A 14,243-nucleotide genomic window follows, 5' to 3' on the forward strand; every position below is an offset into this window, starting at 1 on the left:
CCACTGGGTCTATCTCCATGCACTGGGATGAATGAGATTGAGGATAAAGGAGACAAATGCACATCATGAAGAATTTTCTGCAGCTTTGGCAACATTGCTCTCACATGATAAAAGACTTACACAGAGTCCTAAACTGGTTTTAAGACTGGTGGGTCATTCCTCTTCAAAGCCAACTGGAAAATGGAAACTTAATCTTCAGAAAACCAACAGCTTCTCACATAAATCTTCAGAAAGGAGGATTTCACTGACACTTCCCATAAGGCTGTGGACATTGACATATTGCGTGTAGATTTCCAGGGAAGGGAAGGTGTCCCTGTGAATAAAACCAGTCTCAGCTGATTGGAAACTGGCTCTGTACCACGACTGCCCTCACCAGACAACACACCTGTGCTCACACAGCCCAAGGTGTGTAACCCCCATCACGTAATTTTCTGTTCAAATGACTATATAAACCTCAAAAAAGAAGAAAAAAAAGAGAAAATAATAAATACTCTGACAGACTTTATTACATCTGCCCATGGCATGTAACATTTCCTATTTGTACAACAACATTTTGCCACTAGAAACCAACAGCATCCTGAAAGCAGAGTTTTGTGGGATGTTCAGCTTCATTTACCTTCATTTTCTGCTGCAGGCACAATTAAACCAAGCTCTTCCACTTCAGGTTAAGTCATGGAACATATTCACTCCAAAACTGGAATCATATACGAGCTTTTGCTGAAAGCATTGTCAGATCAGCACTGGAAGATTTTGAATGTGTGTATGAATAGGGCTTTTGTGGCCCTGCCGCTTCTCAGGCACAAAGCCTTTTCAGCAAGCAAAATATTTTAGCCATTCTTATTTTTACCGTGTGATTTATAACACTGTCCCAAAGCCCTCTGTGAATTTAAAATGCTGTGACCGTTTTTCCAGGGAGGAATGCTTAAATGTAATATTCCCAGACCCTTGTGTTCCTATAAGAGTCCATGATGCTGCAAATACCTACATGGGTGCTTTTAATAAATTATAGGATGGAATTTTGGCAGAATCAGAGCCTAAATAAGTGGCCGTTTCAGAAATACCAAGTAGGTGTTTTACCAAGGACCTTTGCAAGCCACAGAGCACAGAAGACTTTAAAGACTGCCTTCATGCATTAACACATTTTGCTAACTCTGTCTTTACTCATAGTGTCTAAGCAAATAAGAACAAAATTGATGTCCTTTTAGAATGCATTTTATTTATTTCTTTTTAGAAACCACCTTAAGGAAAATGTTGAAGTATCAAAAATGACAATCTTTTTAAATGCTATGGGTTTCTACAGAAGCTTAAAATAGAGTCAATATCTACTTTAGAAGCACTTTACTTCCAAGAGCAAGAAAAGCTTATAATGCATTAATGCTGCAGAGAACCTTCAAATAAAAAGGTATTTCTTTGGATGCTTTGAATCAGAAGAGACTATTCTAAACCTGCAAAGCTGAAGATGATTTATCTAGATTATGTTTAGGCTGAGCTAAGAAAGGGTTGGCATGTAAGGTTAAGTACAGCAGTAGCTTAAAATCTTTTGTCGGACATTCTCTGGGGACATCTGGAAAACCTGAATACAGCCAGTAGCCACTGACTATGAGGATGTAAAAAACACCTCAGTGGTGCTCTCCCTTCCCTTATACACTTGATAAAACGGGATAAACTATTTTTTAAGACCATCACAAATCAGGTCTATCAGGGTCTACAAACTCATAGTGAGGAATGGGGAACAAGTGCAGTGCAAGAGGGTTTAGAGGGGTGTGCCACTGGAAACCACCTCAGAGCACAAATCTTGGCTCTACTCTACAAAAAAAAGCCTTTAGTTTTACAGCTTATCTCTGGTAGAAGCACCAGTCTGTCTCTCAGCCCACATGTGACTACATGTCATCGAAGAGGTCCTCTGGCTCACAAGTGTTCTTCAGTGTTTCCAGGTTCCAATCCACAGAATGCTGGCCGGATGTCTTCTGTGAGGCCAGGTCAGGTCTGGAAATGTAAAGCAAAGGGATATAAAACAGATTTAGATAAAGATATAAATAATTCCAACATATGCTTTGCCAAAGTAACCCTTCACAGTGAATTCTGAGATTTTTGTTAAGTTTGCATCTAAGAGAAAAGTGGTTTTTGAAAGACCCAATCACTTGCAGAGACGGCAGTGGCAAAACAGATGAAATTCGGCTTATAAATGTCAAAGCTTCAGCTATTTCATCACAATTTTTTTTTAAAACCCTGAGAATGACCATTTCACCCTGAGTTTCCACAGGGAGAGCGAGGGAGGGCAGGAAAGATGCTGAAAACATGCCAAGAGCCCATGTGCCCTATTTCTCCTGTCTCTCCAGGACACCATTCCAGTAAGGCTCTGCCGTTATGCCTGGGAAGGTGAGGTATCCTGTGTTTCCAAAAACGGTGGCATTTGCAACAGCTTCTGACCCCTGTATTAATTTTATCATATTAATCTTATATGTACAGGTTGAATACACAAAAAAAAATGAATCCTGCACAGAAAACCTTACTTCTGTGAGCTTAGAGAATTATGAATCACAGGCATGTGTGTTTTCAGTGACAAGACATTCCAGGTCAGCATCACTCCTTGCATTCAAAGTAAGACATGATCTCCCAATCTTGCCTCAGTCCTTGGCTGCAGGGAATTGGGGTAGGAAGCAGGAATCAGATCTGACATGCTTGTATTGCAGGTTTTGGGGCTGACTGGAGTTTCATAAGGGTCGATGGCTTCATGACCAGGTATATTCCACTGGTGCAATCCTGACAACAGGTGAAAAACTCATACATTCCCAAGGCCAACATGTCAGCCACCAGGATGGGAAGGACTGGACAGAGGTGGTGAAGAGTGTTGCTCTTACTCTCAAGTAAGGGTTTCCCTGTGAGGGCTCACAAATACAATCTTAATTTTCAAACTGATTCAAGCATTTATTTTGCCTTCAACCACTCCACACTGCAGAGCCAACACAGCAAGTGAAATTCAGCAATTTTTAAAATTTGGTTTCAAACTGATTCAGAGCCAAGTTTTCCAAACTTCATCCCTAGAAATCTCCAGGGAGCAGAAGTCTCTATGAAACACTGTGATTTCAAGATGCAGTGAGCTCCTTAAGTCACCAGGCACTGCCTCACATGACTCACAGCCTCTCATATTTCCAGTTCCTTGACCCCTTGGAGGGTCAGAGCTCCCATTATGGACCTTCCTGCTGTGGATCTGGGGAATGAATTTCATTTTGTTCCCCCTGTGCTCCTGAGGAATCAGCAAAACCCCAGTAAATGCTGAGTCCTGGATGCTGTCACTTCCCAAGTGGTCTTGAGTATTCAAAGGGGTTTCCTCACCACTCAATCCACCACTCCAGTTCCGCAAACCCCTCTAAATTCAATGTGTTGCTATATTCAGATTACAATAGTTACTTTACCTGAAAGTCTAACTGGCTTTCTATCAGGACTCTTCCAAAATGTTCATCTTCAGGCCTGAGTAATTTGTGTCCAAGCATTGTTTATTCTCCTTTTGGTATGCAGAGACAACTGTTTGTCTCACCAAAAGTCACTGGGATTAACTGTGAAACAGACCTGTCAGAATTGGACCCTCAGAGCACTCCACACTATTCTGATTGCCAGAAATCAACTTATTTCTGCCCTAATTTAATAAAAATATATAGGCAACACACCCCAACAAAGAGTTACTCTCAAGTTCACTCAATGGAGCATTGAAGACACGTTGTTCTTTTACTTTTCTGGGTCTATCCAAAGCATCAAGTCTCCAGTGAGAACAACACATGTAAATCACATAGTGTGGAGCCACACACTAAATTTTAATTAATTCTGAAAGGTCTCATTAGCACATAAATTAGGCTGTGAAGACCTCTGTACCACCAGGGGATATTTTAGGTATGGAAGGTTTTTTTGGTTTTTGGAGCATATGCTCATATATCATTAAAGCATTTAGGAATAAAAGACTTCTGAGACCCCACATCTGTTGAGTATGAGGTTACACCTATTCCAGTATTAGATTTGGACAGGTAAGCCTGATGGTGCTTATGCAATGTCAACGACCATTTCATTCTCATTGGCTAAAATAAGTGTTTTCAACACTATATTTGAGATCACACCCATAAGCCAAGTCACCATTGAGTTTTAACATCACACAGTGAGAACTGTTAAGCTTCTGTGTCCTTGTAACAACATGGTCCTCATTTAATCTCCAAAAGCTGTAACACCAGGCCTGTGAATAAACCCAACTGCACTACCAGAATGGAAGCATTAGGCTCTTCACACAAAGATCACAAGAAACTTAATTTTTGGTTTTAAGATTTGGTGATTCCTATTTGCATGGCAATTACTCACTGAGTGGCAACAGCTTGCTTTGTGCTGTTAAGTTATTTTGAATCTTAGCTTCTCAGTGAGGCTGTGTTACCATATCCTGATGCATAACTGAGTTAACGTCTTCAAATTGCCGCGAGTTGTATAGCCCTCTCTTGCCAAAAAGGCTGTAAGTAAGGCATTCTTCTTGAAAGTTCATTCTGCTGGATCTCTTTTTGAAGTCTTGCCTTTTTGGTAAACTTAAAATCCATTAACACATCTGGAGAACTGCTGACTATAAGAGATCATTTCATATTTCCTGACATTTAGTTCATAAATTGAGACAGAGGACTAGACGCACAGCTGGTGTGAATCACTGGAGCACTAATAATGTCCATGGAGCTCTGCTGACTTACACCAGCTGAGATCCTGGCCCAAGACTTGGAAGAAAGTGGTTACATGACTTGATATTTCTTTCCACAGCTGAGTAAGAGCTGCAAGGAACAGAAGACATGAAACACTTTGGTGCTTTACAGCACAGGAACTCGAAGCCATGCAAGGTGATGGCTTTGCAGAGGAGCTACACAAATAACCACTTTTTTTCTGGAAAGATGAAGGATTCCTGCACTTTTCTATTCTTGTAGAGCCAGCCCCGCATGTTGCAACTCCCATGGGATTTGGAAAGAGAAATACCCTTTTAAATTAACATAGATATAAAGACTTTCCAAGAAACTTGACTAATCTGGGAGGCATCCTCGTGCCCTTCAACCATTGCATTATTTTCCTCATTTTTTTATTAAGTAAAATAATCAGTTCCAACCATAAGCTGGCATTTTTCTAAGAGGGGAGATCTCAGCTATCACCAGTGGTTTAGGAAAAGGCTGAATTTCTCAGCATGTACATCTTTCCTTATCTTAGTTTAATGGTTCACTTTTGTCATTTTGACATTTATCTTAATGAAGGCTTAATAATAACAGAGGATATAATCTGATATAGTGTTATAAGAATAGGTGGCAGAAGCAGCAGCTTGTAGACAGAGAATTCGTGGTGATTACAGCATTAACCTTAAGATTTTGAGGCATCTCAAACAGAAACTAAAGCTCATGGCCATAGGTAAAATCTTGGCCTTGAATAACCAGGATCCCGTGGTGCTCCCAGTGCTACTGGGAGACATCTTGACTGGGTAAAAAGAGGAAATTTAACCACAAAAAGAAAAAGAAATGGATAATGGAAGAGGGGAATAGCCTCTTAGAGGATTGAGAACACCATATGAAGACAGAGCTCTTTAAAGTGGAAAATTAAAAGTGTAAGTAGACTAAATGGAAGCTACATGTGATTAAAAATATGATGGTATTCCCCTACACAAATATGCTATGACTATAATATAAGGTAAATTATGGAGGTATTTTTCTTTTTAATTCAATTTAGAATGGAAAAAGAAAATAAAATGTGTTACTTTTTGGCAGAATTAAGAGTATTCCACTTGCCAGTGTACTCTAGGTTGGCATTTATTCCTAGAAATTATATGAAAACAAGCCTACATACTTCTAAGTGATTCTGCAAAACGTAAACCCCAGCAAGTCTTGAAGAACTCACTGGATACAATCAGCTTCATGACCTGAAATTACAGCTGAGGGACTTTTCCCTCAGTTAGTGAAGAAACTGAACTACTTTTCTGTCAATTTCAATTGTCTGAAGAGAATGGTGGTGTCACAGATCATCAGAGCCCTACCTACACCTGGCCCCAAAACAAATTCTCAGAAACTAGAGAAAAATACTCAAGAAATAGCTGAACAGAATGATTCCTGAGGTGTCCACATGTGGCATTTTCCTGTGCTCAGTGTACTGAGCAAACAGTCTAGTCTCAGTTAAGGGCACCAGACAGATAAAACCACCACCACCACCACTAATAATAATAACAACAATAATAACAATAATAACAATAATAATCTTGTTCAATTAGACAATTAATAAGGAGTACTTCCAATGCAGCAACCACAAATTTAGTACTCAACCAGGGAATCAATGTTCCTTCTTAAGCTTCCTCATCTGGCTGGAGGCCAATCTGCAACTGCACCTGCATCCATCACCGCCCCTGCACAGTAGGACAAGTCTGGAATCCTTTCAATCAACATAACTTAAGTCAAAACTCCAAAACCCAGGAACACTGCTAAACACTGACTTCAGCTCCTGCAAGTGACACTCTTCATGCTCTAGAACCAGAGACCATCAATTGGGGATGATTTTGTTTTATACTTGTACAAGTTGTCTTTTTCTTTACGAATCCTTGGAGATCGTCTGAGGGAGGAAAGTGGGCTTGGAGTCCCTCAAACATCACATAAATGGACACACTGATTGTAGCAAGAGCAAACTCACAAATAAATCTGCTACACTGAGAAGATTCTCATGTATCTCTAAATGATATAACTTTTAATATTTGATATAATAACCAATAACCACTCTAGATCAGCTCACAACACTACTAGTCATTAACTCTATTTATTTAGTCCTACAAAACAGGAGGGTTTTTAGGGACTTGTATCCTTTCACTTGCAAATTCCCAATTAACTTCAATTGGCATTGGTGCGGGTCCTTATTTAAGAAGAACATTCTGGTTTAGTAATATAAATATAGTCCTAGATCTTTCCATCTGATTGAACGTGTTTGCAGATGCTTACTAACAAAGATCTATTTAAAAATGTAATAATAGCTGTCACCTACAAGGAAAGGCCAAAACCATGTTTGTTTTAGACAAGTGGCACACATTTCTGTGGCTCATTTCCACTTAAACTCCTTCCTGCTTATATAAACTAGACCACATGCACTTCTAGTAACAGACTAGCACCATTGCCTTCACTGTGGAAAAAATCACAAATTTCCTAATCATAGCTATAAAAGTACAGAGTAAAGCAAAAACTAGGTTTGTTTAAGAATTTTGTCAAGGTCTTTCATAAATCCAGTGCATTGCACATTTATTGGCAAATGTTAGGAGATATTTCTCATGGCCATTATCACATACACATTTATGCAACACCAGCACCAGCTAAACTGTGTTACAACCCTGTTCCACACTGCCAAACCCTGGAGCCGCTTGGTCTCCCTGACCCTTTCCAGTCCCCTCAGGGGGATCACAAACAGTGCCCAGAGACCTGAGTGGGCCGATAAAAACTCTCGGACTTGTTTATCACACAGGAAATGTGCATCCTTGTGCTGCCTCCGAGGGCAGAAAGGGCTGAGATGGTTGTTGCAGCACTGGATTGTGGAGGGAGGGGTTTTCCACCCCAAAATCTGATGACTGCACACGGCAGCTACAACCGAAAATCATGTTGAAACGAATCACAAAAGCAAGAGCATTTAACTGGAGAAAAACAGAGTTAAAGTATTTAGTTAAAAGTTTAAGTCTGTGCTTGCAAAGCTACATGTACTACAGGCTCAGCCTTCAGCTCTCTGGGGTCCATCCTTTGCATTTACTGCTACACAGTGAAACCCCCCACTTCCCACATTATTAACATTTAAATTATTCTGAAAGAAAAATGGATTAGTTCAGCGTTCATATGATGAAAGGTTCCCTCGCTACTAGACTAGGGTGCTCTGATATCTTTTTTAAATTACAAGCTATAGCTAAAAACATCCTTTTCTCAGAAGGTTGTAGGAGAATCCATGGACATAACCCAAAAAATGATCTTTTAAAAACTGCAAGTGAATTAAGCACATTCTTTTTCCCTGTTGAGCAGTTTGTACATGTACACCTAGGCACCACCAGGAGCCTATTTCTGCCCAGATTACCTATTATCCACAGATCTGTTCAGTGGGTTTTGGATCATTCACTTTAATCAGCTTATTGCAGAAAACCACTTTGGGACAGTAGAGCATGTGGATATCACTTAGGTATGTGTTTTCTAATCGCAAAAGGCACTCAGAGAGATAGAGCAGCAGTGAGTTCTTAATAAATCTGGGAGCAGTGACTTGAATAAACTGGGAGCAGGATTCAATTTACAAGCTAAGGCAGAGCAGACAAAGTATAACAAGTTTCCCCTTCCCCCCCCAGTAGGTCTCTATTGAATTTAAAATTGTTTTAGCACTGAGAATTCTGCTTTCCTTTCTGCTCCTAACTCCCATTCAACCTCTCCTTATGTTCCTCCTGACCCCTCCACAGCTGCAGATCTGAATTCATTCGTATTTTTCTGAAATAAGAACAAACCTTTGACATTTAAGATTAAACCCCCGCCTACAGTGATGGCTGAGAGCTGAAACCTGTTCAAGCAGCAATATCAAAACCAGGGGAAAACAAAACAAAACAAAACAAAAACACAAAACAAAACCAAAAACAAACAAACAAAAAACCAAACAAAACCCCTCAAACAACAACAACAAAAAAAACCAAAACCAACCAAACAAAAAACTACACCAAAAAACCAGAAGAGGACACAGCATATCTAGTCCATTGAAAACACAAGGAAAAATAGGTACAGGTAGACTTTGGGGTGCATAAAGTAAATGAATATGAGCTGAGAAGACTTCCTAACTCATTCGTAATACCTTTTTTCACTCTGGATATGGGTTTAAGATGCTTTAACAATCCTGCCTTTGAGAGCCCACCTATCAAAACACCTGTTTGGTGGAGTAAAGAAGCCACTCAAAATATATCTTCTACTATTATAAGAAACAGGAATATCTGCAGCTTCCGATGCAATTGCTATAAGACAGCCTGTAGAGGAAGCTTCAAAAGCCAGTTTTTCTCCTCCAAAACTACAACAGGTCTCCATCCATTCGAGCTCTCAGGGTCTGCAGTAAGTACTTTATCAGGAGCATTTAACAGCAGACCAAATACCCAAGTCATTTCTTGTTGAGTAAATGCTGCAAAAGAGTCTACAATACAAGATTTCCAAGAAAAGTTGTATCATCCTTAAACAAACAACAAACCCCCAATTAACCAAAAGGACGGGACTGTCCCTGCATGGTTTTTTTGTGAAAATTTTTATATAAAGTGGGGTTTTTTTCCTAATGAGCCCCTTTACTTTTTATTTCCACAAATAGTCAAATTCACAGAAAGAGTCTTCAGCCCTTAAATTTCAGAGATTTCAGAGCAGTTTGCATACAAGTTGTACCATGAGCAAGGGACAGGCTCACCTCACTCATGCACACACAGATCTCTTCAGCATTACGGTGATGAAGATCGTGGGCTTAACTTGTGCCAAACCAGCACCAGTCACATCCCAGCTGGGATGATTTCCCTAAGGCTGGAAAGGAGGTGCACCCAGAATGGCCACCAGCCAGCTGTCTCAATTCTACAGCCCAAGCCAGACTTTACCTTCAGTTGTGATCTAATAATACAAACCTGAAGTACCTTCACTCAAGTTTTCTCATACTGGTCTGGCTCAAAGAAGCATTCAAGCCACAAACATCATAAAATTTTAATATGCAGAGAGGCCTGGAAATTGTCCTGGTGCTGCACCCACTGACAAATTGAGACAGTCTGCCTTCTTGTGAGTTTAAGAGCAGCGCTGCATACAGATGCATTAAGAGAAAAGGGAACATCATACAGGTGGGCAACTGGGACTTTATTAGGAGAAGGCAAATGTTAATCAGAGTAGAATTTTCATGGTGTACATGTAAAAGAGATGCTGCCTGAGTAAAACAACCCAGGTATACCACTGAAAACGGAATTACACCTGCATCTTGAGTTATTGACAACAAGTCCATTTCATGGAAAACCACCAGGTTTTATCCACCCTATGGTACTGGGAAACAGGAAAAGAGTTATGCACATTTTTCAAGTACACTTCCTCACCTGATGTCTCAATTTGTTTCTTTCCAGAAGAGGAATCCATTCTATGTTTTCATCTTTGGTATTGCTAATTGCAATACAATAATCAGGTAACAGTAATAGAAACTCCTTCTAAACCTGGTGGGAACCAATGAAAGCAATTACAGTGAGGGTTTGGGACTGTCAAACTGTCAAGTTTTGAGCTTAACATAATTCTTTGGAGTCTACCCTTTCTTTGTTGCAGAAGAAAAAGACCGCAGGATGTTTTCTGCTGAGAATGCAGCGAGACCAAGCAAACAGACCATTTAACTGCAGAACACCAAAACACCACAAAAACCACCAATAAAATTATAAATTTAAATAATAAATTGGATATTACTAGCCAGAAAACTATTACACACACATAAGCCATTTATTTTCTGGGATTCTACAGGGCCTCGAGACCCTTGAGGGGGTGGGAGTGAGGAAAAATTTCAGAGATCTTGAAGAGTGTTCATCTAAAATTTATCAATTGTTTCTCATTTTCTAGGCTGGGGACATGTTGCATTGAGGAGGAAATAATAAAATACTATAAAATGAGTCAACAGATTTTATCAGCAGAACATATTGTGCCTGAAGTTTTCCCTACATCCGCTAGCAAATGAAGCACTGATGCTGATGCTACACAAAGACAGTGTCACAAAAGCTTTGCATCCCCAGATAAGGACATTTAACTGACTCTTCATAACAGCAATAGCTCAAAAGGCAGAAGAAAGAGTTGAAAGACAAGATATAAGGGAAAAAAGCCTCTTATTTGATTGCTAAAGCTGCTACAAAACCAGAGCAGTAAGAAACATTCATGCTCCCAGACAGTATTTATATAGTAAGATGTTGTTTTTCTTCCTGTAAGCACCCTAGACCTGTTCGCAGAACTACAAAAATAAGCAGATTCAGAAGGTATCGAAGTAGACTGGAGGTTTATTAGAACCACCCAGTCCTCCTCTAGTCTTTAAACAGCAGAAAATCATGAAAGGATATACCTCTTGTAAGATTTCTCTGTTACTGCTTTGAAAAACCAGAGGGGATAAAAACAGCCATCCCCCTTTTGCAGAGTGAGATTAAAAATGAGATAATACAAAAATCCAAATTCTTTTGAAGTTTGGATCAAAAAAAGGAATGAAGCCTCAGAGGCAGGGCCAGAGGAAGGGAAGTTACTGATTTATCATATTGAGTCATTCATCTTCAGCACTTCTCTGTGCCTATCACGTATCAACAATCACAAATTAGACAACAGGAGTGTAATAAAACCAGACGTTCCTAGAAAAACTCTTCTTGCAGATGATGCTTAATTCAAAGGTGTGGTTTTTTTTTTTCTTTCAATCGTTGCCAGAAAAGACAAAAACTCCAGTTAAACTGTCTCTGGTGAGCAGTTCAGATCAATACAAGATGAACAGCCAGAATTAAATCGATAGAGGAAATGCTGAACCCAAAGACACTTCTCTTTAAAGCAAAAAAAACCAGACAATTCAAATTCCCTCACAGGCACTGTCCTGCCTCACCAGAGCTGATTGGCCTCCACACAGCTTGAAGCTGATGAACCACTGTGCTGTTAAAATGTCTTCATGAGATTAAATGCCTGTAGAATGATCAAAAACTGAAGTGTTACAAAGCTGGGTGAGGGAGAGAAACACTTGGGTGACAGCTTTTGGTGGGCAGGAGCAGTTTTTAAAAAGGTTATGTACACCACAACTCCAGCAGAACCTCAAGTGGATGATGTATTTCCAAACACGAACCCCTGTAACGGAGAAGGGAGTTCCAGAGACACCAAAGAGTTTGCTGGGTTAATGTGTTCACAGTGCTTCTTTGTGCTATGGGAAGTTTAAGACAATCTTCGTCAGGGGGGGCTAGAGTTAGGGTTAGGGTTGGGGGTGGAGGGGATAAAATTAAATTAAAAGTCCAGTGTGGAATAAGCATGTTGTAGTGGCTGACCCCAGTGCCCACAAAAGCTGCTCCATCACCCCTCTCCTCAGCTGGGCAGGGCAGAGACATAACAGGTGGTCTCTACCACTCCTTCCTTCTCAGGAACACTTTTTTCCCCCCCTTCCACAATCTGTTATCCCAGAGGTGTTACCACTGAGAAAAACCACACAGACAAGAATCCTGGTAAAGTTGTTGTTGTTGCAAAAAAAGCACAATAAGTAAAGCACTTTGTGTTAACAACTATTTTGCAGGGCCAAATTCCAACCCTGTCATTTAAGGGAGAAATAAAACAACCTTAAAAGAGAGATTTGGAAACAGATTTTTCCAACACATCTTGAAGTCAGTTTGCTAAGTGGCTGCCCAGCCATTCTTGCAGCCTCTGGCTCCAAGCACTTGTTTGCATCCTGCAATATCCCACCTCCATAAGAAATCCAAGGAAACACCTGTGGTCCACAGGCCTCCTGAACTTGTCCCTTACGTGACAGATACTCAGGGAGCTCTGCAGCATCAAAGGTGTATCTCAGAGCCTGGCAATCTCACTGTATCTGAAATTGGAGGCTATTGAGCAAATTTCAGGAGAACGTGTCCTTGCCCATCCTCTTGGAATAATCTATGTCTATGAAGCCATGTATATAAATATATACATATAACTATGTGTAGGCAGTTGGGAATTGCTCTGCTATGTTTTTCAGCCAAATCAAAGATACACATTAAATATATGTCCATGTAAAGAAACATTGGGAAACTAGGGCTTTGGGTACACAAACCAATGACCTAATTACACTCATCCACATACAGCGTTTTTCCTACTCACAACAGATAAAATGCTTAGCAACCTTCACTGCCCTTCCTGAAATTTGTTGTGCAATGTTCCTGTCACCAGTGGTGCTCTGGTCTTTCTTAGGCGTGACTATTTCAGAGACTAAACCACATTCATTCTCAGAAAGTCATGAGGTCTCTCTCAAATTTTAATTTCAGAGTTTAGGGAGGAGATATGAAAAGAGGCTTACAAATTAGAATAGTATGTGGCACTGTCCAGCATAAGTCTGACACCCAATATGAATGAATACTGCAATACACTGCACCTGAAATGCAGATTATACTCTTCTGTGTATCCAAGCTTTTAAAAGTGTCCTCTCCAACACAGAACAAAGCCACTAAAATTTCCTTTTTAAAATACACCAGATATGACTCCTTTTTGGGAACCGTCTAATACATGAAGGAAAGACAGATGTTGAATTTATATGTTTGCCAGACAAAATATATGGATAGTAAGCACCAACGTAAATTTGGTTTTGAAGAGCTTTGTGGGAGAGGGGAACAGATGAGTTGTTCTGTTTGCTGCTTGGACAGGACAGTGTTTATTCCCAGATTCTTCAGTTCCTGTCACAAACCTGAACTGGTATTTCTGAGTGAATACACTAAAAACAGTCTAGAGGTAAATATTAAACCAATAACCACAAGGCGAATAAAGAGCATTTTTTGAGACAATATAAAAAAAAATAGAATCGTAGAATAGGTAGGGTTGGAAGAGACCTCCAAGATCATCAAGTCCAACCCCTGATCCAACTCCAATTACTATATCATGGCACTAAGGGCCACGTCCAATCTCTTTTTAAAAACCTCCAGGGATGGTGAATCCACCACCTCTCTGGGTAGGCCGTTCCAATGCCTGATAACCCTCAATCTTTTACTTAAGGCTGATTGTTTCAGTACATTGATCACTCAGGTTTGTATTTCTGTGCTACTAGAAACAGTAGAAGAATCTAAAAAAACCCAAATCAAGCATGTCTTTTATACTTGGATGTCAAAAGAGCATTTAATGAATTGGAGCAAGTCCTGAGATCTGGACAGCCATGCCTTCAAGTTAAATGGAAATTTCCAGCAGAACTACAGTTACCTCAACAGAAGACATATAAAAATAACTTTGCATATGTTTTATCACAGCAATTCATCCTTACATGCTATTTTTCAGCTTAAACACATAATTTAGGACAGAGAGGAGTGTATCTTGCTTTCTGTCAAGACAAACACGTTTGATATACAGCACACAGAAAATAATCCAAAATGACAGAATTGATTTTGGAAAACGACACTCACTAACACGGCTAATGTTGAGTAACTCCAAGTTGGTACTTATCAGGTTTGGTTTGAACCATAAACTATTTCTTTGCTTATGGAATAACACTTTAACACTGTGGCAGATTTCATGCACAAC

General features: G+C 39.9%; 1 protein-coding gene across 7 annotated transcripts in view; it reads right to left on the bottom strand.

Moving 5' to 3' along the window:
• Positions 1 to 484: 484 nt before the first annotated feature.
• XRCC4 (X-ray repair cross complementing 4) overlaps positions 485 to 14,243 on the bottom strand; it is a 156,014-nt gene continuing 142,255 nt past the window's right edge. For all 7 annotated transcript variants that reach the window (XM_027709372.1, XM_027709370.1, XM_027709374.1 and 4 more), the window contains one exon: positions 485 to 1,986. In XM_027709372.1, coding sequence (XP_027565173.1) covers positions 1,881 to 1,986 — 106 coding nt within the window. In that variant the 3' untranslated portion in view covers positions 485 to 1,880. The remainder of the gene's footprint in view (positions 1,987 to 14,243) is intronic.

The sequence above is a fragment of the Neopelma chrysocephalum genome, unplaced genomic scaffold (genome assembly GCF_003984885.1).
Source record: "Neopelma chrysocephalum unplaced genomic scaffold, ASM398488v2 Primary Assembly neopelma1_96773, whole genome shotgun sequence".
In the NCBI taxonomy this organism is placed as follows: Eukaryota; Metazoa; Chordata; class Aves; order Passeriformes; family Pipridae; genus Neopelma; species Neopelma chrysocephalum.